General features: G+C 49.0%; 2 protein-coding genes across 2 annotated transcripts in view; one reads left to right on the forward strand and one right to left on the reverse strand.

Moving 5' to 3' along the window:
• Positions 1-26,613, forward strand: part of LOC144152895 (uncharacterized) — an 86,093-nt gene that overhangs the window by 32,392 nt on the left and 27,088 nt on the right. The gene's annotated exons all lie outside the window — the stretch shown is intronic.
• On the reverse strand, positions 1,591-25,796 carry LOC144153153 (neprilysin-3-like). Its single transcript, XM_077684804.1, has 4 exons — positions 25,713-25,796; positions 10,036-10,089; positions 3,180-3,615; positions 1,591-2,867 (listed from the first exon to the last, which is right to left on the reverse strand). The coding sequence occupies exons 1-4, from the start codon at positions 25,794-25,796 to the stop codon at positions 1,591-1,593; spliced, it is 1,851 nt and encodes a 616-aa protein (XP_077540930.1).

Genomic DNA, 26,613 nt, shown 5'->3' on the forward strand with positions numbered 1-26,613 from the left:
CGGCTGAGTTTATAAACACCCAACCGAGGAAAGCGGCAACGTTTCGTGCGCAGTTAGGAAAACCAGCCAACACGCATTACAATGATGTCGTGCTGAATAGGCGTCCAGAAATATGGGTTATTTTGTCTACTCAGCGCAAATTGCCAACATTTTTTTTTCACTTGCAGGTAGATCGTAAAGTTTCGCATTCAGACGTATTTGAAATTTCGGCTTTGTTCCTCGAACCTGGCTTCGTCGAGCAAATCATATTTTCAGTTTCGTATTCAGACGTATCTGAAGTTTCGGCTGTACCTTCGTTACTCGCACCTGGCTTTGCCGAGCAAACCATATTTCACAGTTTGCAGACGCGTGAACAGCTTTTTTGTATGTGGTAGGGCAGCCAATAATAGTAAACCCTATTGCGAAGTTTTTCCTCTCCGCAGTTTCGCAAAATAAGGGTCATGAGGACAGTGAACTTGCTTTACGCTTTTCTTGATTTTCCAATTTTCGGGCGATGGCAAAAAGGCTTCCCGTGTCAATTTTTTTTTTTTTTTTTTTGTGATGTAAAGGTGTGTCGATTGTATTTCTCCGGCAGGCGAAATTGGTGTTACTGTGGCTCCAAAGGAAGAACAAGTCTCTTAGTTTACATGACTACACTTTCCTTTGATATTTTAGTTTTTATTTTGTAAAAATTTGGACACCCCAGACAAAATTCTAGGCGCGAATGTCCGGTACGTGCGATGAAAAGACAATATACCTGTTCCACCGAAGATAACCAGCTGCATACAACAGGTGTTCCCCCTGTAGTAGATTGCGTAGATTGCGCAATCTACTACAGATTGCGTAGATTGCGCAAGCAGTAGGTAGATTGCGCTGGGTGCGTACAGGAAATGCCGGGTGTGTACCCACAGGGGAACGGGATCTCGCTGTATTCCGGTAAATCTGTCGGTCTCTGCCACCGTGGGAACATTTATTTCGTTATTACAGTCGAACTTGAGACTAGTCGCTAAAAAGCAAAAAAAAAAAAACACGCCATTTGGAGACCTTCCCTGTCTACATAAGGAAATAAAATACAACATTCGTACTGTTGACAGCATTTGGACGCTGTTAATGCGGATCAGACCTTTGGCTGACCGGTTGTGCGCCCCGACACAATACAGAGCGCTCGAAACCATTACGGAACACCAGGGACTCAGGCCCAAGCTTCGGCGCAAAAAATACCCTGCTACTTATTCTCTCATATACTACGTATACTTGGGAGCACGGAAAAAGAAACGGTTGCCGATATCGTGGAGATTTGCTACGGCGCATGTATTGGCCGTGGCGGCTGCGAAGTCCGTAACGTTCTTTCGAGTTTATGGCAGCTTAGCGCCGCCCTTGATCCCCTGTGTTCTTAGAAGGCTCGCCTTATCCACGCAAATTATTCCGGCAGTGACATAGTTCAGGGCTACAAAGCGGTTGAAAAAAAAAAAAACTGCAGTTGCTATTAACTGTGCTTATCTGGTCCGGGCATTGTTCCTGAGTACGGTGTCCGCTAAAGCGAAAATTTATTTACGCGAAATAGAAAAGAGTCGGAAAACAGCGCGCATAAAGCTTAACGGTGAAGTCACGCTAGTCAAGAACGGTACACTTATTTTTAGGGTTGGGGTTCATGGGGGAGTCTGGGGGGCACTGGAAAACAGTGGCAAACATCTTGGTGTTGCGAACAGGGATGTTGCACATGTGCTCTTTGCCGCCTGTGTTGCACCTCATCAGGCAATAGGTCATGAAGAACACCTGGTCGTCGCTGTAGTCTTCCAGGCCCTTGAGACGCAGCTGGTCCGGGTCGCCCTTAATCTTCTGGATAGCTGCGCGGTAAGCGCGGAAGGAGGCCGACAGCGCGGGTGCGAGGGGGAACAGCGCCGCCTTGTCCCGGTCGCTGCCAGACTTGCCCGTGCCTCGGAACATGTCGCAGTTGACCACTTTGTCGTAGTCAGCCGTCGAGCCCCACCACGGCTCTTGCTCGCCCCGGTCATTGACGAGAATGCCCTGCTTGTCGAAGGAGCGCACCATGCACTCCGCAATCAGCGTTCCTACGGCGCCGTAGCGGATGGCCAGCGTGCCGTCCAGGTAGAACAGAGGAGGCTCCAGCGCGCCCAGCGACATGAACGCGATGTTGTAGTAGTAGTTGTAGCGACTCGGGGCGCCACCCCCCAATCGCTTCGAGTAGACGCTGACGAAGCTCTCGTGGCCGATGACCTGGCGATACGCCCTGGCGACGCTGATGTAGTTGCGCATGAAAGAGCCGCTCGTGGTGCTGAAATCCCGGTACAAGTTGGCTAAGGCAATCTTGGAAAAGAAGCTCTCCTCAGGCATCGCGTTGAAGCCCATGTCCTGAATTTTAGTGATCACCTTTTCCTTGATGGAATCTTGGATCCACCCAGCGGCTTTAACGTCTGTCACCGCCTGACCACGCACGCTTTCGTAAAACGTGTCGAGCTTCTTGCGAACGGTGTCGTTGTAGCGCGCGTATAAGTGCCTGGCGGAAACAACTAGGCCAAAAAAACTTTGCACGTTGTCGAGGCAGGACTTCTTGAACTTTTCCATTAGATCTGTGTTGCCGTCTGGAGGAAGCAACTCATGATTGCCAACGACACTCCAGAGCATGCTTTGGATGTACACCCACGAAAAGCCTTCCAAAAGCGACTCTTCCCTCGTCTGGTATTCTTTCAGCAGGCTGTCGAACTGCAGCAGAATTCTCGTGTCTTCAACAAAGACAAAGCTTTCCGGGTTCCAGCTGTAGTCTGGCTTGTGAAATCCGTTGAGTAATTTTTTCCAGGTATCCGCTGTTCGAGTCTTCATGTGCTTAGCAAAGTTCTCGAGGCGGATCAGCACTTCATTCGTCGCGCCTGGAGGCACGTTCAGAGCAGAGCTGCTGATATTACGGACGACGACAAAGAGATTCTCGACCTCCTCTTTTGTTATAGTGACACTTAGCTGTTTAAGGTGCCTCCTCACGTTTTCTGTAAAGGTCTGTAGCTCTAACGGTCGCCAGCTGCTCAATATGCCTCGCCTAATGTAGAGGGTCTGCGGTCTCCCTTTGTAAATCGGAAAGGCCCGTAGGTTGAAGAGCATATGGAAATTCCAGTTGATTGTCAAATTCAAAAGCACTGTAAGTGGGTCGATTTTGGCAGATCTTTTTCTATTCGGCCACGTGAGACCCATGTCCTCCTTGAGGCTGTTGAAGATCGCCAGTTCGCTTTCTTTCTGGGCGCGTTTGTCCGCGCAGGTTTGGTAGAACTCGGCCGCAACAGGCAGGACGGCATCCGCTTTGCTCTCCATCTCCGAAATTGCGATCTCGGCGGATTCGTCGTAGATTCGACCAATCATGGACGACTCCATGCGCTTCGGCCTCCATGAACCGCACGTGAACTTGTAGAAGTTGTCGCAAGGACTGGCGCTGGAGTCCATGGCAGCGAGGAGCTCCTGGGCATGCCTCACGCAGTCTGGCTTGTCGCAGAAGCCTATGGTTGGCTTGTTCCGCACCCACCTCGTGAACAGCATCCAGCCGGCCCCGACGAATAGCACCGCTACGACCAGCAGGCAGATCGTCTTGGCGTTTTGCTTGAGCGTGCCTTTGTCAACGGACGAAGCGCTCTGGAAAAATAAGATAAGCTCCGTGTCTATGCGCCTGGAAGAACTCCAAAATGAAAGACTGCATGTTGGAGATCACAAACAAACCCAATGCAAGAAGTACAGCTGCGTCAATGGCTTCAGAGTCTTGCTAATGTTCGTTCGACTAAATTTCAGGAACGAAGGAGTATTCATTTCTCGACTTATAGTGCCCCTTCCCCTATTTCAGACGTATGCCTCATTCTTTAGGGCAACTTCAACGTTGGTCGTCTACCTTCTATTCCCAACACTATACAAGGGCGAACCGTTAGTAGAAGCATGTCCAATTTGCATTTTCTGTACACCGGTGGCTAAATTTCAGCTTCTGAATAAAATGCTGTGACCTGGGTTCGTAGCGAGCTATCTCAGCGTAACGCGGCTGACTGATGCATAAACGAATCTTTCCAACATGAGAGTAAAAAAAAGCGCCAGAAAATTTTCTCCCATTGGCGGCGCGACCGAAACAAGAACGCTTGATGGCGAGGAAGGCTTTGGCGAAGCCACGACTACTGCGTCTCGTACTAACACCATCCACGGTGGCACGGCCGTGTGCGTAGATCAGCGCGCTTGAGACCGCCGCTACTGATTTCTCGCTCTGCGAAGATTCAGGACAAGAAGCGGGTTTTGTAGCATGAGCTACACTGGCCGAGGTTGAGCAGTTTTGCGTGGCTCCTAGAGAGCCATGCTGCGCATGCTCGAGGAGCAGTGACGTCACACAGTGCACAGAACATTGCTTGATGCCCGGCGTCTCTCACACACCCCACGCGCCCAGCGTCCTCGCCGACCTCCGTTCCGCACGTGGCGGGCCGGTCCACTTGATGATCATGCGAGGGGTGGCCGGGTGTGGAACCGATGGCTCGTGCGTCGCAGCAGCACCGGCGTGCGCCTGTGGAACCAGCTTAGCTCTGGGGCTATTGGTGACGCTGCGCCGGAGCCGCTTGATAATATGTTGATTGATTGTAGGGTTTAACGCGCCGACGCAGAGCAGGCGATGAGGCGCGCCGTAGTGAAGGGCTCCGGATTAATTTTGACCACCTGGGGATCTTTAACGTGCTCCGAAATCTCGTACACACGGGCGTTTTTGCTTTTCGCCTCCATCAGAAAAGCGGCCGCCGCGGCCGGGAATCGAACTCGCGACCTCGTGCTCAGTTGCGCAACGCCTTTGCCACTGAGCCACCGCGGCGGGTCATATACATATGTTACATAATGCGTATACCGTCTGTGTGTCATGGCAGCAGCAGTAAGCATGATAATCAAACTAATCCTAGACAACCAGGAAAACTTAAAATAACCAGCTGAACCTTAGCTCACGCTACGTATATCCCGGCATAGCCGAGGTAAGCCACTGGTAATATTTTTTCCATCTCTTGTCTCGGACGGCCTTCATTCGTTCTATTCGAACTGCAGCTCAAAAGGCGAGTGTTTTTAATCAAACTTAATGAGGACAACGTTAACGGTTTACGTAACGGCAGCAAAAAGTGAGTTGGGAGACTGGCACGGCTTGCTGTTTTTTTTTTTATTGCGAAAGCGCTGCTACCTTTGAATCTAGTGAAAAACACAACCTTGCGAGGCCTGCCGTCGAACCTGGGTCCTTTCAGTTGCTCAGCTGACACCTTGCTGTTCGCGCCACGCCGGATGGATTTTTATGGGCAAAGCGTTGGACCAGACGCTTGCGTAGTGCGAGTTTCCAAAGCCGCTGCCTCCTCGCCCTTTGCGCAACGACGTCCGCTCCCGCATGTGTGAAACAGTCCTAGAAAGTGAATCGGGATGGACGTCAAATGTCGAAAGATATTCGTCGCGCCAGATGCGTGACCCCAAACAGGACGCACATCCAGGTGACCGGTTAAGAAAAGTCACACGCGAGTTCGGTGAAGACGCCTGCGCTTCAAGCACCAACGGGACATGTGCACCCCTCCCCCCTTAATTTTTCCATAATACCACGGGAGCAACGACCCATGAACATGTCAGCGCCTTGTCAGCGCCTTATTCCTTAAGAGCGATATAGCCTCGGCCACAACAATGGCATAACCTTGTTTACTAGGAACCGGGGTTATTTCAAGCACATGCGCATCTCCAATGCGCGTTCGATTTTAGATGCGACTGCATCTCATTCACTCGCCTTGTCCCTCCATACGGCGTTGTTGTTGTCCGTCCACACCCCTCCCCCATTCTCCTCGCCGCGCGAGCTGCGTTCTCCGCCGCTCACCCCTTCTCCTCTCCGATAGCGAACACACTCTCGCGAGGGGCATTGGATTGGATTCGAATAAATTGGATTGGCTTGGCTTGGATTGGATTTGGATTGTGTTGGGTTGTGTTGCGTCATAGCCGCGCCACGTTGCGTCATAGCCGCGGCAGGGGGTTCACGGCACGTTTCACGCGATGGGAGAATCAACCTAACGGAAACAACAACGGAACCCCCTATGCGTCGCATCTACACAGGGGTTCCCGCGAGGGGAGGTGGGAGAAATTTTTTCTTTCGTATTCCTTGCACGGGCCGGTCATCAGGAGTGTTTACGCTGATTAGCTACATTTGGTGGCTGGCGAAGCGAAAAACAACAGGGCTGTGTTGCTCTTAGGAGAACAGCGTAGCAAAACTACAGCTGACTTTATAGCGCGTGCGCGTGCTCTCACCTATTTCACCGCTAGACACCGCGATAAGACGCTAACTTGTCGATTGATCGTCGCTCCTATGATATTAAAAAAAGTTGCAGTAACATCTACGTTTAGGTCTTAAGATGTACGGCGCGATAGATTTATTTCGACGACCAGGGGTCGTTTTGGAACAAAGTTGCTGCATTTACCATTTATACTTTCCAAACACCGAAGGTCAGTCAGTGGAGCGAGCCTAGCTTCAACGGCTTTAAACCGACGCTTGCGTGGCGTATGATGTGGGCGTGACAGGTGAATCAGTTTTAGCAGGACCCCGAAGTAGCAGCTCCTTCCCCGCCCTGCCAACCAGCTCAGGCTGATCTTGAGGTGACAGGCTAGTCAAAGTCGCCTCCCATTTTCCACAGCGGGGGTATATGTAATGGCTCAATTGCTCTCGGACATGTCTAGGTTGCGTGGAAAAGGGTGAATATTTCCCGCATTTAACACAGTTTTTACTTAACGTCGGAGGTAGACATCTCCGTCCATCTAGATTTCTGAATATCTAAATTGGCTTGTTCCCTGCGCAGAGTTTGCGGTCCTTCAGCACCCGAAGGATCGTGTTCCTAAGCTTAGAAAGAAGAGAAGTCCTCCATATTTTTTAAGGAGGGGAGTGTGGCAGTCGTGGCCGCAAAGATAACGATATGCGAGTTGGCGCGCTCTCTTCGGTCCCTTCCAGAGCCTCGATCCGTTCCAGATCCCCGGGTCAGTTTCCATGTAATTTCGACTGCCTTCATTGTGGATGGAAAAATATTTCCGAAGTGTTTAGGTATTCCGTCTCCACTAACGTTTGAAATGCTGTGATGAGACTGTAATGATGTTTGTGCTTCCATTTGATAGTTACGCAAGTGGAATTGCCGAGAGGATCCGGTCAAATTTCAGCTGGTTCCGTTCCTGTGTGTGGTGGTAGGTCATGCGATCACTAAGATTGCCAGGGTAGTCCATTGCAACGATTGTTGCCTCAGTACTTCCGCAAATACGGGCGTCGGCGTATCCTGTGTTTGCACGGTTTTGGTAATTTAACGGAAGGAATTTGACCCTGTCTTCTCGTCTGTCCTTGCGTTGGTTTGGATTAAATTAGTTCGGTGGGGAAGGGTTTGTCTGGGGAGTCGTTGGATCGGTGATATGTCTATTATGAAGTCCACGTTTTTTCAAAGCTGTTGTAAGACTCAATTTGAGAACCTTTTCGACGACCGTGAAAATTGGTAAATTGAGGGCTGCCATATATCTTCTCGATGAAGGCGTTTATTTGGTTTACTTCAATGGGGGTAAGTTCTTGGTACGGCAGGCTGTGCGATAATCAGTGCTTGCATGAGTCTTATCGTTTCCTCTTTTACTCCTTTTACACCGGTTAGACGTTTTACACTTCGTTATATGTATTTTGGCCAATGTGGATACGGTTCTGCTCCTTCTCAGCAGCGCCATGCGGAGGAGTATTGCGCGAATATTGTCTCGGGTGACAACCTGAAATATTTTTGAGTGTTTCTTTTATCTTGGCCTTGTTGTTTCATCGCTAGTTTGCCCCCACACGCAATGCGGTTGTGCTTGAATCGCAGAAGATTCGAAAAGTAAATTAAAAATTATTGTAATTAAGCGCTCTATACTTGGTTTTGTTTTTGACTAGAAGTAATTTTTGTTTCTTGCCTGATCATGATCCAGACCTTCCTTGGTTTTTCAGACAATGGCCACTATCTACCGCCCCATTCCTAAATAAGGTGACACAATGTTTGTGCCGACATTACTTTCGATGGGAGAGCCGCTTTGGTGAGATGGAGTCAGTTGCGGGAACGGCTGGCGACGGTCTGCCGAGCATTTCACCACACACTGCAGGACGTAGGACGAACGTAATTGCGGAGGGGCGGCGCCTGCGGTATTCACGTATATATTTTTCTCGTCTCCGTGGTACTATCACTATTTTTGTTTGCACACATGAATTGGAGCTGCGCGTATTACAAATTCAGGTGAGCCCAAGCTCGCATCTGCATTCCTTAGTCGTAGCTTCCGGTTGGCAGGGGTTACGTATACCCGCGGACGCTTAATGAGCACGGCTGATAGCGGACGGCTGACAGGCACGGGGAAATCGAAAAATGAGCTATATAATGCTATCGCGTTATAATTGGGGGGCAGGGGTGGGTGCATATGGCACATGGCCGTGCTCAAACGAAATCGCAACGGCAAAGCATTGAAGTCGCAACCAAACTTGTTTAAAAAAACGGGCTTATTTCGGCCAAGAAATTGAGCTTTCGCATGATATTTCGTCGTTCGCGCAGCCCTTTTAAGTCGAACACTTGCCGCGCATTCTACTAATATAATTTTTTGCAGGAGGAATAGATGGTCCGTGTCGTGGAAAATTTGCACCGTTGACCGGTGGACACGAAGAAACAGAACAGAGAGCGAAAGAGCGTGTGTGGAGAGGGGAACGTTCCGACGAGTCCCAAGCAGGCGGTCGAGTTATTGCGTTAGCAGGCGGCTGACGCAATAACAAACAAGAATTGCAAGTGGACATTGCGAGCGTCTCTATGAGCCGCGGAGACGCCGCGACGCGGGTAGCACATTAGCTTTTGATTTCGAACAAATCGCACGCGGCATTCACCACGGGAGAGAGATGGCCCAGAATCATGACGAGTGGGCGAAGCACGGGGATCGTTCTTACCGTAAATCACCCACGGCATTGCCCACTCGCTCATGTAGATGATTGACAACGCGTGTGTACAGTATATACAATTCAAATACAATCCAATCCGATACAATCCGATCCAATCAGATGCTCCTCGCGCATGCGCAACACTGTGTACACGTACTTTAGGCTCCGGACAAAGCGAGGTCCTAAGGTGCTTCGCCCCTAATATCGAGTCGTCCACTCCTAGTCACTTCCACTGTGCGAGGACAGTTCAAATCTACACTGTTAGTTAGCTTATGTTATTACTCGCTGAAACGCTGCGTGAACGATGTTTTAGTAGTATTGATCAATTTTAAATTTCAAGCTCGCGGTTTCTTCGCAGCAGCGCTGAACTAGTGTACTGACAGTCCATTTTTGGCTGCTAATCGAAATAATTCGTCACAGGTAATCCGCGTCGTAATATAACAGCACGCAAGCAGGTAAACTGGAATCCACCTTTTTAAACACTGATTTCTGAGCGATGACAGGAATTCTTCCCATCAAACAAAATTGCAGCGGGTGATGAGCTTGCACATCTTTCGAATAAACCGAGTAAATGAACCTTTTTCCAGTAGCGTAACCCTCAAGCGGCGGCCTCCCGAACCACACTTGGGGGATTATAGAAGAACACGCCCCCTTTTTTTTCCGCCTGTCCTGCGCCGTTGAGGAAGCCATCCCAGAGTTTTGGTGGCAGACAAATTTTGATGGCAGCCGTATCGCCTGCTTGACGGCCGCTTTCAGAACTCAGAACGGAGCAGCACTTAGATGGCTCGGCGTTCGCAACTGGATAATCCAATATGGCGTCGTTTTGTTTCCATTTTGCCCCCGGATCGCATGCGCGACTCTCGCATGCCATCCGCCATTATTGGGGTAGCGAGAGTCCCTCATGAGCACAACGCTACTGGGCAAAGGTCCATTGTTGTCTTCACGATCTCTCCACGCTCATGGGTGCAAACCGCCTCTACCCCGAAACGCTCCATGTTCGCTGTAATCGTTGAAGGGACCCCCCCGCTTCGAGGATCCCTGCAAGCGCATCAACTCAGTGTGGAGAAAGAAAAAAAAAATCCTGTGAGCATTGCGACTGATTGCAATCGTCTTACCGGAATGCGCTCTTGTCCCAGGTAGCTGGCCGACTTGCCCTTCGAAATCTTTGCCTGAAACAGAAGCAAGGATGACGCGTGTTACTGTGCGGGCGTTGCAAACGTGCGCAGCAGAGAGCTCACGTCATTTTGTTAACGAGAAATCCTTAGGTACCTTAACAAACACTCAAAATCGCCGTAGTGCTCACCGTCGGCGTCAACGCAAACGGTACCAAAGTGGCCGCCGCCGTAAAGAGAAAATTAAAAAATTAAAGCCGTTCCACTCAATGTGAAAGCTGTCGGAAGTGCAGAGCAGTAATTCGCCACAATGAACTGTACCGCTGTTATAACCGCTCACTGCTGTCACCCCATTCAATTCAAATTTTCCGCCTTCGCTGTGTTCGCGCGCCCCCTGCCTGAGAGTGCGCCAGCGGGAGTTCTGTTCTTTTTGTGCTTGCTTTAATTTCGTATGCTGGAGCTGTTTTGCGTCATTTCGAACGCGTATTTTTTTTCTTGCACGGCTGGAGCCTTCCTGCGTCATTTCGATAGCGCCATTTTTTTCGTGCGCGGCTAGAGCCTTTCTGTGGAATTTCGAACGCGCCATTTTCTTCTTGCGCGTGGAGCCTTTCTGCGTCATTTCGAACGCGCCATTTCTCTTGCGCGGCCGCTTTTTTCGTTTACTATCGTAAAAACCAACCCAACGAGCGTTCCTAACTAAATGAATGCTGGCGCTGCCGGTTAATTACGCTTATTTTGCCTGAAATGTACCTTCAGTTATCTTTGCGCTAAACAACGGTGAGATGTACCACAAGCGCCAGCGGTTCACGAGTTTTGAACGCTCATGAACATTTAAACCGCTTGGCTTTCGAAGCCTGTGGGGCACGCCGCGACGACAGCGCTACAACAGAACGCCCGGTTGCTCTACTTGGGTCCAGCGAGCGAGCTACGACAAGGCGAGCGCCTAAAGTGCTCTGCACTTAATAAATAAGAACGCATTTGGGCTCGTGTGGAATTAGAGCTACAGCCAAGCGCTGAAACCACTGCGGCAAGCCGGCACTGTGCCCACATTTGAACAAGAGGAGGAGGAGGAGGAAGTGGTTGTTGGGGGGTGGGGGGAGGGGGAGATAGAGGCCGATAACTGTCGGGCGTTACGCCTACACCTCAACCAGCCGAACGGAAGCGCGGAGGGGGATAGTGAAAGAGGAGGAGGAGGAATGGTGGAAGAGAAGGAGTATTAATTATGGTGAATTGTCACTTTAAATAAAACCTGGAGACAACAGATATGATGACAATCAAACTGGGGGTACACTAGGCTCTAAAACATGGTGACAACAGATAGGATAATGATTGAGTGTGAGCCTGATGTCTGACCCCTGACAGGCGAACGTGGCGGCACTAGAGCGGAATAAGTGCACGCGGAAGAGATCGAGTTCCGAGTGTGGGGAAGCTGCTGCGGGAAGCGCGGCCAGGCTGTCTGTCGGAGTGGCTCGCGTCGAAAAACGGAGAAACTAATGCGAAGAAAGAATGCGAACGCAATGCGGCAGTGGAGAAGTCTTTGATGACTTCGAGATTTCGCCTCCAAATCACACAAGTAAGCTTAAAGGGGACATGCAGGCTAAATACAAGTTTCTTTTATTCGAAAGATTTCGTGCCTTACTGTGCCCCCAACGCCTGTCCGGATGCAAACAATGTTTTATTCACTGAGAAATTATTCACTGTAAGTTAAAATTTTGAGTTTCCCGCTAAATCGTGTGTTTTCCTAGTCTGCAATGACATCACAGAAACCGACCGCTCTGCAGCGATTGCTAAGCCTTGCTAACTGTTAGAGAACCTAAAAGGCGCCACCATACCGCGGCAAGCCGTTTTCTGCCGCTGGTTTGTTTTTGACCGTATTTAAACCTGGCTTGTTTTTGTTCAGGGGGAAAGTAATCGTTTCGTGAAAAAGTGCTCGCTAGACAAATATGGTCACGTAAGACACCGTTGCTTGCGTCAATCGGCCAGTGTCGTCTGAGACAACCCCAAAGCCCCTCAGCCCTGTCCAGCTAAACCAAGCATAGTGCGCGCAGTACCAACGGCAGATATACGCATCGGTACTTCTATGTTTACGAGTGCTTTCGTAACTTCTACTGTTTGTACCGCCATTCTTACTGCTTCAAAATGAATGTGCCCTAAATTTAAGCGCAAGTAGCTCGTTCGGGAACCTTATAAGCTCTGCCTAATTTGCGTTTGCTTTTTCCGGCCTCCGCCAATCGCAGAGCTAGCTGGCTGGTATGACATCATAGGCTCTGTTTCGGTAAATGAGCTAGTGAATCGCATGACCATTCCCTTTTTTTCCTTATTATATAGCTTATTCAAGCGAAGTTTACGTTAAAAGTGGCGTCAGTATGATTCTAACGAGGCAATCTTTTGAAGAGTTTTGTCTTCGTGGCCTCTTTAAGTGCCAGAAGACCTTCTTCGTTTGTACGTACTGCAGACCGCGAGGGTCATTGCAGGAGCGGGTAGGGCACAATGCGTACAGTCGAAACAAAGGGAAGTAGCAACCAGCGTTGCGCGAAGACAACTACTCTAAACGTCGGACAAAATCTTCAAAATGGGGAGGGGTGTGTCGACCCGGAGGTTGTATTAGTGCGGGCAAGGTAGGAAGGCAATGTCGAGCGGGTGATAGCTAGGTGTAGTGTATGATTAAGCAGAGGTCACGTGATGATTATCAGACAGGCGAAGACAACACGATACAGTAACGTGCACTAAGTCGGTATTGCAGCGTTCAGCTAGCGGTGTTAGTCTAAAAAAAGGATGGTTGGGAAGCGGGCGAAAATTTAGAAATAAAGGAATAGCTTTCACTCTCTATAGGGTCTGAAAAAAGTGGGAAAGCTTTAGTTATCGCCAGGCCAAGGCGGCGCTGCGCGATTTCCACATGGCATGAGATCCGCCTTCGGTTTCTGCTTGCTTTTGAGGGCGATTTTGTTTTAAGTATCTACCCAATGCGTTTATTGTTGCGACTGAAAGGAAGCAAACCAATGCCCGCTACTTCGTTCTAATGACGTAATTCAAGCGTTTGAAGAAAGCCAATACCAAGAAAGGGAGAAAAACTTTTGAAGAAGTTTCTAAGTTATCTGATGCCCACAGATAAGTAATTTTTGACTGAGGTACTTCGTGACCGCCTATTCTAAGTATGTGTCTGTAGACTAGCCTGAAAGCCTTTTATACGGGTTTCAAATGGGTGGTGCATATTCAAGTCGACGAATTTGCAGACAAACCAGTTCTACCAGCTCAGCAAGCCGGTTTCGCTGTAGGTTAGGACAGGCGCCTTCAAATATCGTTTGACGTAGAGCACGGGCGCTTTTAATTAAACCGGCAGCTCATGCGAACGGCTGAACCCGGGGGCGGGCTCCCAACTTTCCGGGAGATACGTTGCAGTGTGACCAAAAGTCCGGCATGAAGCAGGCACTGCGGAGCGGCTAAGAACATTGGGCCCCACAAAATCGCACGCTGAACGACGTTCGGACAACATACTCACGGTTGTTTTCCCGTACCACGAGGATTCCCCAACCTGGCTTCCTGCACTGTCCTGGGACAGATTTTCTCCTTTCTTCGAGGACGTCTGGAAAGAGCGGTAAAGAACAAGAAAAGGCGGCCATTAGGAACGGTCGAAGCGCCAATTTTTTAAAATCAATCAATCAATCAATCAATCAATCAATCAATCAATCAATCAATCAATCAATCAATCAATCAATCAATCATAGATGACTTCATGTTCATTGCATCTAATGGGAAGTTTACAGCTTACGTTAAAATCCATTGCTGCAATAACGAGTGGCTTTGTTTCCAAAATAGGGGTTGGGGGGGGGGAGGGGGGGATGGCCGCGTATCTGCTCCTTTCTTCGCAAATGTCGACAAAAGACGACAGTCTTTGTCGACATTTGCCAAGTAAACGCCCCCCTTCGCTTTCCCGCTCACTCTCATGTTGTTCCTCTTCCTTCGCGTTCCTCCCAAGGTAAGCACACTGAGAGTTTGCTCAATTCAACTTAAATTTACCGCATTCTAACAGCTCCAGGCCGGGTGTCTCGATGCCATCGCTGCCACACGGTGGAGACGCGCATGAATCGAGGCGCTCTACTTCAACGTTTATAGAACGACGTTGCCCTATACTGCCCGTGCGTTCCAAGCAAAACGTGGAGCCTGTCTAGTGGAACCTTTCATAACTGTTGCCGCTTGATTTCTTAAAATGACGCCGGAAGCTGAAGTGGCGCGGACGACAGCAGGTGACGGAGTGATTTTTCTTTCTGCAGTGGATTAGTATTCGATTTAGCAAAAATCGTGCATCTATGATTTTTTGTTGTAAATGAACACTGTAAATATCACTCATGCGTTAATTTTCTGTCTTATGTTTGCGTAATGTCTTGTTCTCGTTCAACAATGTTGGCAAGTATGAACATTGACACCAGACTTGGGCGTTTAGATTTGGGTGTGGGTATGTAAGACTATTGCGCAGATTTCGTTCACTTTGGCCGGGTGGCTGAATAGAGTCACAGACAAGGCGCGCAGGGTTGGTGACGAGCGGGGCGCCGTCAAAACAGCACACGACGAAAGGGCACGCGACAGAAGAGCACCGACATAATAGCATGGCGTCAAAAGGGCACGCGACAAAGCAGCACGCGACAAAGCAGCACGCGACAAAACAGCACAGCGTCAAAAGCGCACGCGACGGAAGAGCACATTGACAAAACAGCACAGCGTCAAAACAGCACAGCGACAGAACGCTGTGCTGTTCTGTCGCGTGCCCTTTCGTCGCGTGCTGTTCTGTCGGTATACCGTGACGAGCATTGCCGCCAAAGCCAACGTTTTTCTCCCCGTAGAAAAGAGCCGGCGTCCGCGTGAAAAACAAAGGAAGTAAATCGACCTTCTGATCGCGTCCAAAAAACATCGCAGCAGTTAATCACGCCCCATGAAACCCGGTGGCTCAACTTCCCGCGAAAAGGTTCCCGTTTCCCAAATAAAACTCAGTTCAAATTTGATGTTTGCCCCACAAAGCTGCACACGGGCTATAATGCGCGGAGCAGTTAAGAGCGACGGGCTAATTTAGTCCACCCGATGATCTTTAACAATTGCAAAAGCTTCCAAAGGGTTTTCCCTTTATCGGGATAACAGCCACCACACCCAGGTATCGAACACGAGACTTAGTGCTCAAATAGGAGCGCAGCTCAAAGCCATTTAGGCATCGCGAGGGCTCAATCTCCGGTTTCCAACCATTGACATTCAACATATTTTCAGGAAAATGATTTAAAGTTATCGATACATGTACACATGTTAGGGTATGTCTTTCCCTTTGAAGAGGCGCACCGCTCTTTGAAGAGGCGTACCACGCCCTGAACGGGACCATAACAAATGCCGATGTGTTTGATTGGTTCACTGCAAATGTCGTCCAAAGACGATATTCTGCTGCCGCCCCTGCCTCCCATCCTCCCTCTATCCCACCCTGACGTTCTTCCCATAATGAATGCTTGTTTCTTGAAACAGCTTGACGCATCTTTTTTAGCGCTTGTTTTCACCTCACCCCTTTTTGACGAAGTTTTTTAAAGAACGCTTCTTAAGGGCGATAGTCTTTTTGTGTGTGTGAGCCAGACGCGAAAATTTGACCTTCCGTCCGTCCATCTGCCCTTTCGTAAATCACAGTATTATTTGTAAATTTATCTAAACATCGAAAAGCTAGTGCTTCATAAATTTTGAAGTACGTCGCTATGTTTCTAGTTCTACGCAAGATTCCAAGAGCCATGCTCCTGTATTTTGCAGGTTTAAAAAGTTTACGTACGTCTCAGTTGTCGTCGGCCATACTATAAAAGAGAACCTTATACGAGAAAGGGACGGTACGTAGCATATTTTACGCTCAATAACTGCTTGTAGGTATGTGTTAACTCGCCTAAATTGGCAATTGGACGACGGAGGTCTGCATTGGGGTGGCGGAGGAGGGAATCGATGTGTGGTGTCTATTTTCTTGGTACAGGACTCCCAAAATCCGGGTAGAAGATTCCGCCTGAATTGGAAAACTTTAAAACTTTATTCATAATGTAAGAGGCATATATATCCCTGTCATCCTAAACAACATGTACCTGGTTTGTTAAACATTAAATTTCATTTTTCAGACGCAAGCCGCAAGCTTAGATCCGTCACTCGGCTGTATGCCTGTGCGTTTTTTTACGTTGATCCCAGAAAAAAATACATGCGGGTCATCTGCGTACAATATTCTATAAGCACCACATTTTATGTTCACCGTATCATTAAAGCACAAAAATAACAGCGTAGACCCAACATTGGCCGAATTTCTGTATATACCAGTATACCCGTATAGAACAGGCCACATGCCGTGTCGTCGTAATCTTTTGTGCCCATCACGCGCTAACACCTAGTTGTATTGTGTGGTACGATCAAGTGAACAAATTTAAAGGGGCATTGAATAGAGTTCTAAACATTGCGGGATTACTTGCATAAATTGTAGTCTGGGGTCTCTATGCCATGTTTCTGCAAAGGAAAGTTTGACATCGACCTGAATGCAGCAGTACGGCTACAAAGGAAAGCTATGCAGCTTCCTAAGAAACTTCGCAGTTGAAGAAAAATTCGTCCTGGTCCAGGATTCGAACCCAGGACCACCGCTTAACCAGAGCAGTCGCTCTACCCACTCAGCTAACGGGGAGGCTAGTCGTTTGTAGCGTGAGAGCGAATTGATCAACAACTCGAAGTGGACAGCTGTTAATCGACCAGATTTAGGAGAAATCCCCAAGGTGGAGTAAGTTTCTGCAGAGCAAAGTTTGACATCCACCTGAATGCAGCCGTACGGCTACAAAGGAGAGCTATGCAGCTTCCTCAGAAACTTCGCAGTTGAAGAAAAAACATTACAAAATCTTCCCATAGGGGAATCATAAGTAGGATGCGAGGCAGCATGGGGGTTCACTCAATTTCCCATTTTTTTTGTGCCGTTGGTTCGGGGCTGTTGGTTCCATCCGAACTCATCCCGCAGCACCGGAGCAGAGCCAGCGCAGGCGGTGCCTCGGAGCAGACTGAACGCCGCGCAGCGCGCGCACCCGCTTTTATGCAGCTGGGGATAGGAAAATGGAGGAGAGGTGCGCATGCGCAGTGTTATGCAGTTGGAGGAGAGACGCGCATGCGCAGTGGAGTGCGGACGGCGCACGCGGGGCATAGCCTCGACCATAAGATGCTTTGCACCTAAAATTCGTCCTGGTCCAGGATTCGAACCCGGGACCACCGCTCAACCGGAGCAATCGCTCTACCAACTGAGCTAACCAGGAGGCTAGTCGCTTGTAGCGCGAGAGCGAATTGATCAACAACTCGAAGTTAACGACAGTTGTTAATCGACCAGATTTAGGGGAAATTCCCAAGGTGGAGTAAGTTTCTGCAAAGGAATGTTTGACATCCACCTGAATGCAGCCGTACGGCTGCAAAGGAAAGCTATACAGCTTCCTCAGAAACTTCGCAGTTGAAGAAAAATTCGTCCTGTTCCAGGATTCGAACCCGGGACCTTCACTTAACCGGAGCAGTCGCTCTACCAACTGAGCTAACCAGGAGGCTAGTCGTTTGTAGCGCGAGAGCGAATTGATCAACAACTCGAAGTGGACAGCTGTTAATCGACCAGGGATTTCCCCTAAAGGTTATTTCCTAAGGGTATTTCCTGAAGGGTATTTCCTATTCCCCTAAAGGGGATTTCCCCTAAATCTGGTCGATTAAACGCTCTGTTAAAACGATTAAAACGCTCGATTAAATTCGGTCGTGGTGTTGGAGCGGTGTTGGAACTCCGTGCTGGAGCAGATCGTCGCAGACGACGCTACACCTGCCGGCGGATCGTGTAAAGCAAACCATCAAGAAGAGGAAGTGACATTGAGACAGCCGGGGAACCTGTCGAGCTCCGTTGGATACGCTTCCCCTAGACATGGTGCGAGCGCAAAGCGATTTCGCGTTCGCCGGCTACAACGTCACTTCACCCTGGCCATAATGGCCGCGCTCTTTGCAATTTCGCTTTCATTGCGCCGTATCTTTGCCAACGCATCGCGTGACTCGCCGGGCCGGGCTCCGGTGACGGCCGCGTTCGCCGCGCATGCGCCAAGCCTCCGCTGCTGGTTTGGCCCATGCGCTCTCCGCAGAGGGGTCGCCGCCTGACCAGGTGACTCGCCGCGCGTGCGAGCTTGGCCATGGATGAGAGCGGTGCCTGGCCGTCATCTCCGCGTATCGCGGGAGCGGGAGGATTTGAACCGTCGTCGCCAAGCGACGTCTGACCACCCCGTGGGCACTGCCGGGCGAGCTGTATTCACTGGAGAGGGTCCGGAATGCAGGGTGCGCGAAGCTAGCGTCGGAGACTGGGGAAGAGCGGGCCGTTCGGTTAGGAAAATGTCGGAAGCGGGTCCACAACCGTAGACAAAGTCAGGTCTTGGACGAATATTATAATAATTATAGATGAATAAAATGTTAACCAAGCTAAACCAAGAATGCACCAGGCAAAGTCCAGCTTTCGCTTTGTATGTCCACGGCTAGCTGAGCTTAGCCGCAGCCATTTTTTGATGGTCGTTTGCGTTATGCATACGGAGCAAAATACGACGCAGGTGTCTTGAAAGAAAAAAAAATAGTTTATTGGAGATAACTCGTGCTCCCCTAACAACTGAGAGGATACACAGGCGGCGAAGCAGCAGTCAACAAAGTGACGTTCGTAGGCGAGTGTCGGTGAATCGTATGCCGCGGTGTCTGCTATGCGGGAATTTATCTTTCGGTGCGGGTGTTTCTCGAACCGTCGAATTACATCGAGGACACTGTAGATCACAGACTATTCTAAGCTAGTGTCGGTAGCCGGTGCGGCACAAGAAAAAAGGCAGGCGACACACGCTTAACTTTGGACACAGATAACACAACCCGGTGCAGCCGGGCGGTAAAAACAAAAGATGAACTCAATGCAAGGTTCGCGGCAATATAGTATTATATCTTGCTGTCTTTTAAAGGAGCCATGAAAACAGAATACAAGTTTGTTTAATTCGAAAGAGTACGTGTTTTATAGTGTCCCCAGCGGTTGTCCAGATGCAAACGATGTTTTATTCAGTGAGAAATTAATCAATTTACGTTAAAAGTCTGATTTTCCCGCTAAATCGTGTGTTTTCGTGGTCTGCAATGACATCGCAGGAGGCGACCGCTCTGCAGCTGATTAGAAAGCCTTGTGAACCGTTAGTGAACCGAGATGGCGCCACCATGACGTGGAAAGCCGTTTTCTGCATATGGTTTGTTTTTGACCGTATTTGAACCTGGCTTGTTTTTGTTCAGGGAGAAAATAATCGCTTCGTGAAACGGAGTGCTCGCTCGAAAAATATGGTCACGTAATACACCGTTGCTTGCGTCAATCGGCAAGTGTCGTCTAGAACTACCCCAAAGCCCCGCAGTCCCGTGCAGCTAAACCAAGCATACTTCGCGCAGTACCAACAGCAGTACGCATCGGTACTTCTATGTTTACGTGTGCTTTCGTACCTCCCACTGTTTCTCCCGCCATTCTTACTGATATAAAAAGAATGTGCCCTACATTTAAGCGCAAATAGCCCTTTCGGCAAGCTTAGAAGCTCGGCCTAATTTGCGTTTGCTTTTGCCGGCCTCTGCCAATCCCAGAGCTGGCTGGTGTGACATCATAGGTTCTGTTGTGGGAAATGAGCGAGTGGGTCGCATGGAATTTCTATTTTCTCCTAATTGTACAGCTTATTTGAGCGAAGTTTACGTTAAAAGTGGTGTCAGTATGATTCTAACGAGGCAATCTTTTGAATGAACCAAACTTGTGTTTTGTCTGCATGTCTCCTTTAAGGTTGACTATACGGAAGTAAGGTTTTCAAGAGGTCGAACGTTTGAGTGCAGTTAGCTATCAAAACAGTCTGAGCCAACATCCCGCACTCCACTGCACTTTAAAGAGCAATAGTGGCCGATTTTATCACCGGCCCCCTTCGTCTCCCCCCCCCCCCCCTTCCCTCCCCCCCCCCCCCAAAAAAAAAAGTCCAATGAAGAGGGTTATATTGCTATACTTACGCTTTTCACGGCCGTCGAGCTTTGCGAAGCGGGAACAGCGCCCAGAGTTTTGCCGCCAGAGCTTTCTTTTTTCTGCGTGCCGCTCTGGAAAGAACGCATACGAAACTTAGCGTACGTACAACTTGAAGGTGCATTCGTATAACAGGGCATGGTAAGGGCGTTGTACAGTCTCCAAGATATTAGGCGAAATCAGAATACACCAAAACAAAGTTCACTGCAAAGGCCGGGCACAAACTCGAAGTGCTATTCCTTTTCAGATATTCCCCAGTTTTACAGAGGCTCGGTTCCCAGTGCATGCCAGCCTGGCACGTGTCCGTTTTAAATGCTCTCTATAGGGTTCGCAATATTCGACATAATGTTTCGATAATTCCTGACTGTAGGGCAACGAAAAGGTTTCCTGAATAGTTACCGAAGGGTTACGGGACACCGTATACGGCACATAAAAGGCTCCGCAGAGCACTGCGACGTAAAGCATGCGCGGGGCGACGCGAAGGCAAACGCGAAGGGACCGCACAAATGTCACGAGGTCCGCGTACGTCGCCAAGGGCCGCGCAAGAGCAGTCGCCCGCTCGAGTTACCCTAATTAGTTTCTGTAATTTTATACGCATTTATTTTATTCAAAAGTCTATTGATTGATTCTCGGGTTAAACGCTCCGCAGCTCCACCTGAAGGCTATGAGGTTCGCTGTAGAGGAGGGCTCCGGGTTAATTTTGACCACTTGGGAGTCATTAGCGAGTTTCAGCTGACTGTTTTTGACGGTCCGCTCGTAGTAGCAGGCGCGCCATTGTGCATGGGTGGTGCGCTTGGCGGCGAACGACATTGGCTGAGGTTGCGCTGATCTAGCCGCCGGTATCGAAGCGGACCGTCGAAAACGGTCAGCTAAAATTCTCCATTAAAGGGACCCTGCAGCACTTTCGATAAATGCTTACACTCTTTCCTTCGCGTCTGGAAGCACTGCGAACGTTTATCGCCAGCACGGAGTGGCACGGCAAGATTTGCTCGTCGCACCAGATACGCCTTCCGCGTTTCTGCTTTGTTTTTGTGGCTTTATTTTTGAAGTTGCTAGAGAAAAGCGTTCATTGCTGCGACTGAAGGAAAACCGGCCAACAGCCGCTGCATGGCCTGAGTGACGTAATTCGGGCCGTTGAAGAACGTCAGGAACGGGAAAGAGAAAAACCTTGATGACTACGCTCAGCAAGCATTTAAGGTTTCAAAAAAAGTTAAACAAGTGTTGCAGGGTCCCTTTAACATGCGGCGACCTCTCGACACACGGGCGTTTTCGCTTGTCGCCTTTATCAGCAAAGCAGCCACTGCAGCCGAGATCGAAGCCGCGTCCTTGGGCTTAGCAGCTAGCACAAAGCCTTAGCCACTTAGCCTCCGCGGCGACGGTTTAATCACGCAACTCCTCGCAGCCCGCGATGCAACGGCAAGTGCAAGCATCGAGCTTGAAGATATAGTGGAGCACATAAACAGCTTTCGCAAATACTTGGTGTCAACGTTTCTGTGTGTGGGAAGGATTGTTAGATAAGCGAAGGTGGGAAAGAGGCGTAAAAAAGCCGCCGACAAAAGCACGGGAGTTGATTGATTGATTGTAGGGTTTAACGCGCCTACGCAACGCAGGTGATGAGGCGCGCCGTAGTGGAGGGCTCCGGATTAAGTTTGACCGCCTGGGGATCTTTAGCGTGCGTCGAAATTTCGTACACGCGGGCGTTTTTGCTTTTCGCCTCCATCAGAAAAGCGGCCGCCGCGGCCGGGAATCGAACCCGTGCCCTCGTGCTCAGCAGCAGAACGCCTTAGCCACTGAGCCACCGTGGTGGTTAAAGAAAAGCATGGGAGGAGTAAAGACGACACTCGCTTCCCTCACACGTCCTCCTGTAATTAACAGGGACATTTTTTCGAAGCTCCGACGCAAACTCGCCCAACAGTCCGCGTGACGTGCAGTAAAACCCGAAGGAACCCCAGAATGATGTTTGAATTATTAGAACTTCCAATAAATATATGACTCGAGGCAGCATATGCTGCAATGACACATTCATATATACTTAATATTACTGCATTCACACGCCATACTGAAGTGCTGTTCACATTTCTGAAAATAATCGCGAATGGTAACTCCTTCGTAATTACCTGAAAGTTCAAAACACTTTTCGATGCCAGCGAGAGCAGTCAGTTTCATTGCGGCAGTTTTCTGCGAGAGTTTTCTGATATAAGAATGCAAATGTGCGACTTGAAGGGCAAATGAAGGTGATATTTTTCGGCAAGGACAAGCGAAAAGTACGACTCAACGGAATTTATGCAATGGAGCAGCTGGAATCGGGCGGCTTTAAAATGCATTTAAAACAAAGCGGATCAACCAAAATTTGATATTTGAATTAACCGAAAGTTTGAAATTTGTGAATTTAAATGATGAGAATTTGGATCATCGCGAGTCTACTATATTTATCCCGGCGCTACATTTAAGGCACGTCACGTCCTGACGACAAACCATAGGAAGAAAAGTAAATACGGGACGCGTGTGCGGTAGTCGCGGGATGTATTCAAAGGTTGCCTGCGGTTCGTCCAAGGCTAAAGTCGCGGCATATACTCCCGCGCAAATACATCGTCAATGACTTCCCTGTACAGACTGAAAACCGTTGTGAATTTTTCAGGGAATAGGCCGCTAGGAAATTGTCCGTGGCAAGGAATCATTTGGAAACATGCATGCATGCCCCGTTTAATGTCGCACTTCCCATTTGAGTTGAAAAAAAAATTCAGAGCTAATCCAAGACACTTGGCTGCCTTGGATTTCTCCATGCGGGAATTAATAACTAAATGTTGCTTGCCAATATCGAAAAGCGACGAGATTTCTAGTTTTCAGTGGGTATTATGCTGCAGTATGGCCCGAGAAGAGAACCCGGCATTACCGGAACGAATGCACAATGTGACTCCAAACATGATACGCGCACCAATTTCATTGTACATGTTCGTTATTCACCAAGCGAAATGAAAATGCTGCACGAAAGTCCAACTTCGCTCGATAAACGTTCGAAGTGGGTACACTGTCGGCAGCTGGTACTGTAATCAGTAGGGATATTTTTTGCAGGTGCCGTCTCGATTGGTTGAACGGTTGTGACTTGGTTGAACCGGGAATGACGTTGTTCCGTGTACAGGTGTCGTCATAAGTAATTGGAACAAGGATTTGTGAATATCAGAAAATATTTGTCTTACTGGCTTTCTGACAGCCATTACTGATTTACAGGACGTTTTTTCTATGAGGGAGGACTCCTTTAAACGCACACCAATGCAGCCAGGTAGCTTCTCGAAGAGGGAATTCCTGTAAATTTACGATGCCGTGTTCCAATTACTTTTGACGGCACCTGTACGTGGAAGCGTGGCGCAGTGGTGGTGCTTCTGGTTGTTAACCAGGAGGGCGTTGGTTCGATTCCACCCAATTTATACTTCTTAAATTAACTTCTCTCCTTACGCTTTTTACTCACTTACTCATGTTTTACTTTATTCTGAAACTGGGTATCCTACGCAATACAGGTATCCATGTCGGTTCTTTTGCTGCATATCTATTCATTCGAAAACTGCATTTGCGGATTGGGTTGGGTTGTGCTGGGTTAGGTTGGGTTGGGTAAGTGCTGGCTGCCGGCACAAATACTGCGGCACAATAGCCACACCCACTTTGGAAGTGGATGTAGGGATCATATTAAGATATCAAATGAAGGACGTGAAACGACACGAGTGCTCAGTATGAAATGGCCGATCAGCGCTATTCGAAAAGTCCGAGGGAACTATAAAAATTGTGGCCAATCTCAACCCTACACTATTTGTGGTCATCTACAATTTGAGAGAAAACGTTCTCTCTCCCACAATGCCGTTTAAATATTGTGGGTGAAACCAAAACTAGGTCGCGAAAAAAATCGCAGAGATAACACATTACACGCAGTGCGGTGAAAAAAAAAAACCAAATTGGTAGAAAAACAACCCCGCGTCTTCGCTGCAGACGATTCACCGCTGAAAATATGCTCTGCGGAGAAGCACTTTAGTGTGGTGGGGTCATAATAAAACATTTTTATGGATGTTGCAGCTACTGCTTGGAGGATTTAGTCTAAGTTATTTGTATTGTTCCCATTTAGTGCAAAAAAGACATGGGAATCGTGGAGTGCGTAGTTTCACAGGGATATACGCCTAAACGCTGAAACAGTTGCATTATTGCTCACTTTCAACTACTTTTGCAGTATTCGGCAGTCCGCGGAAGAATAGTATCTTAAGCTTATTTGAAACGGCGTGCACAGGACATTTCAGAAGGGTATGCTGACGGGACAGTTGGTACATTGTTAGACTAAGGAAAACAGCGCAAACGACGGGACGAAGAAAGGTAAGACTAAACCACAGGCGCTAACAGGACATTTGTTTCTGAAAATGAATTTGGAGTCCGTTACGTTTTAAGCAACAAGCTAATTCCGGCAATATGGTTGCATTGTCGCCACCAGCGAATGGGAACGCAGTGCCGGCAACATTTTCGCTGCCGGAACAATAGACACTGCCTGGATATTTGTATCTGCGTGAAATGCGCATGAACGAATTTTAAAGAGCTACGCTAGGCATTCTGAAATGAATCTTACTCATTTACCCGAAGCTGGACTCAACCGATTGCGATTTTAACCAGGGGCATGCGCAACGGCGTGCGCTCAGCGTACGTAAGCAATGTAATGCGAAAAGCAGAAAGGAAAACCGCATTCTTTTTCGCATGTGTGAAAAACGAATAGCTTATTTAAGCATACGCCTCAAATACCTAGACAGAAGCGCGCCTTATTCGCAGCATTCCTAGGCATACGCATCAGAGCCTCCCAGTGGCACAAAGTTTTCGGTCATGCCCGCTAAGCGAAACTCAAGTGATTAACTAAATTTAAACTGTTCGCGCCAAGCCTGGCTAACCTCAGAGCAATACATTTTTTTTTCCTGGGCTGTCGTTAGAAAGGGGATTAAATTAGCGCCGCCTTCTTCTAAAACGTGTAAAAATGTAAATAACGGAGCGAGGAGCCCAGTAACCTTGCGTGTCACGTCAGCGCAGTTAGCGCACGGCACCTCTTCGCGCACGTTTAAGTCGATCAGATAAAAGCAATTAACGTTAGAAAATGCCGGAGTTTACTGCCGCAGCGGCAGTAAGAGCGCTAAACAATACTCGCAATCGGATCCTTTCCGCAAAATCCTCTTGGAGCTACATCGCGCATATGGCTTGATCGTATCTTTTCTCCCTGGGCATGCCCTTCACATGAAGGCTAAAGAAGTGGCCGTGAAGGAGGCATTCGAGCTCTCTCGCCCGTAGCCATAGCTGTCAACGTTGTCGCGCTCGCAGACAACCTCTTGATTGAGGGTTTTAACGCTCCGAAGCCCCACCTGCGCTACGAGGCGAGCCGAGCTGAGGGCTCCGGACTAATGGATCGTTAACGTGCGGAGAAATCTCTACCCGCGAGCGTTTTCGCTTTTCCCCTTCACCATGAAAAGCAGCCACCGCGAGCGCGGCCGGGGTCTATCCCACGTCCTCAAACTCAACACCACAATGCCTCATCCCCTGAGTCAAACTCTACCGGCGGAGTTGTGCCCGTCACCTCGATGCGACGGAACCGCGCCTGCGCAGTTGTAACACCGCTTACTTTAGTCTTGGACAAGGGCTTCAAAGTGGAGGACTTGCTCGATGTGCTGGAGGTGCGACGTTTCTTCTTGGAGGCGTCGGCCATTTCGCCTTGGCAAGGGTCGCCCGAGTAGACGCGCTGCTGGGGCCCGGAAGGTCGCGGTAGGCGAGGAAGCGTGCGCGGCGGACGTCGGCTGACGAGGCAGTGGCCGTGGCTTCGAACCCCGTCTCGCGTTCTCACGGGTCTCGTGCGTTTGCCGCTTCGTCTGCGTCTTTCTCTGTTCGATTTCCTCCTACTTTTACTTATTTAACCTTTTTCCATAATGATATACCCATCTGGCCTGGCCAATCTCCCAGAGTGGGTACGCGCCAATGGTTTTTTGGTTCCAACCAACCAAGGGAGAGTCATGCGTAAGCCCTCCTGTTGATCTAATTAATGCGGAAGCGTTGGGAGATTCCGTTTCCTTGTGGGTAAGAAGCCCGTTATGTTCTATGCAGACACAGCGCCACGTGCTGCTTTGATTTGAACGCTCGTTCTATTATTTTATGCAACTGCTAAAAGAAATTTCCCCGCATTTCCCCGAGGGGAAGAATGTGAAAGTGCGAATGCAGGAGTTGAATTTGCGCGGTTCGGTAATGTGTCAGTACTCCTTTAGGCGGGTGCATTAGCCCTTCTCACGCCCGATTCCTGGCCAATCCCCCACGTGGGTATGTGCCATGCACAGATACCTATTTGTGTTGTCGTTGTACTTGATTGCTAGAGCGGATCTCAGCTTTGAAATTTCGTGTCAGTACTCCTTTAAGCGGGTGCATTAGCCCTTCTCACGCCCGATTCCTGGCCAATCCCCCACGTGGGTATGTGCCATGTCAGCGGCCAGGCAGCGCGCGCCCATCTCCCCCCGTTGCCAAGGCATAGAGTTTCT

The sequence above is a fragment of the Haemaphysalis longicornis genome, unplaced genomic scaffold (genome assembly GCF_048455015.1).
Source record: "Haemaphysalis longicornis isolate Haplotype H1 unplaced genomic scaffold, Haemaphysalis longicornis Haplotype H1 scaffold_9, whole genome shotgun sequence".
Classification (NCBI taxonomy): domain Eukaryota; kingdom Metazoa; phylum Arthropoda; class Arachnida; order Ixodida; family Ixodidae; genus Haemaphysalis; species Haemaphysalis longicornis.

Bases quoted from the DNA above. Each gene is read 5' to 3' on its own strand.
- LOC144153153 (XM_077684804.1), bottom strand. From the start codon at position 25,796: ATGGCCGACGCCTCCAAGAAGAAACGTCGCACCTCCAGCACATCGAGC. The intron at 3,616-10,035 runs GTAAGACGATTG...TTATTTTTCCAG, and splicing joins TGGGACAAGAGCGCATTCCG to AGCGCTTCGTCCGTTGACAA. The intron at 2,868-3,179 runs GTCTCACGTGGC...ACGTGCCTCCAG, and splicing joins CAGCCTCAAGGAGGACATGG to GCGCGACGAATGAAGTGCTG.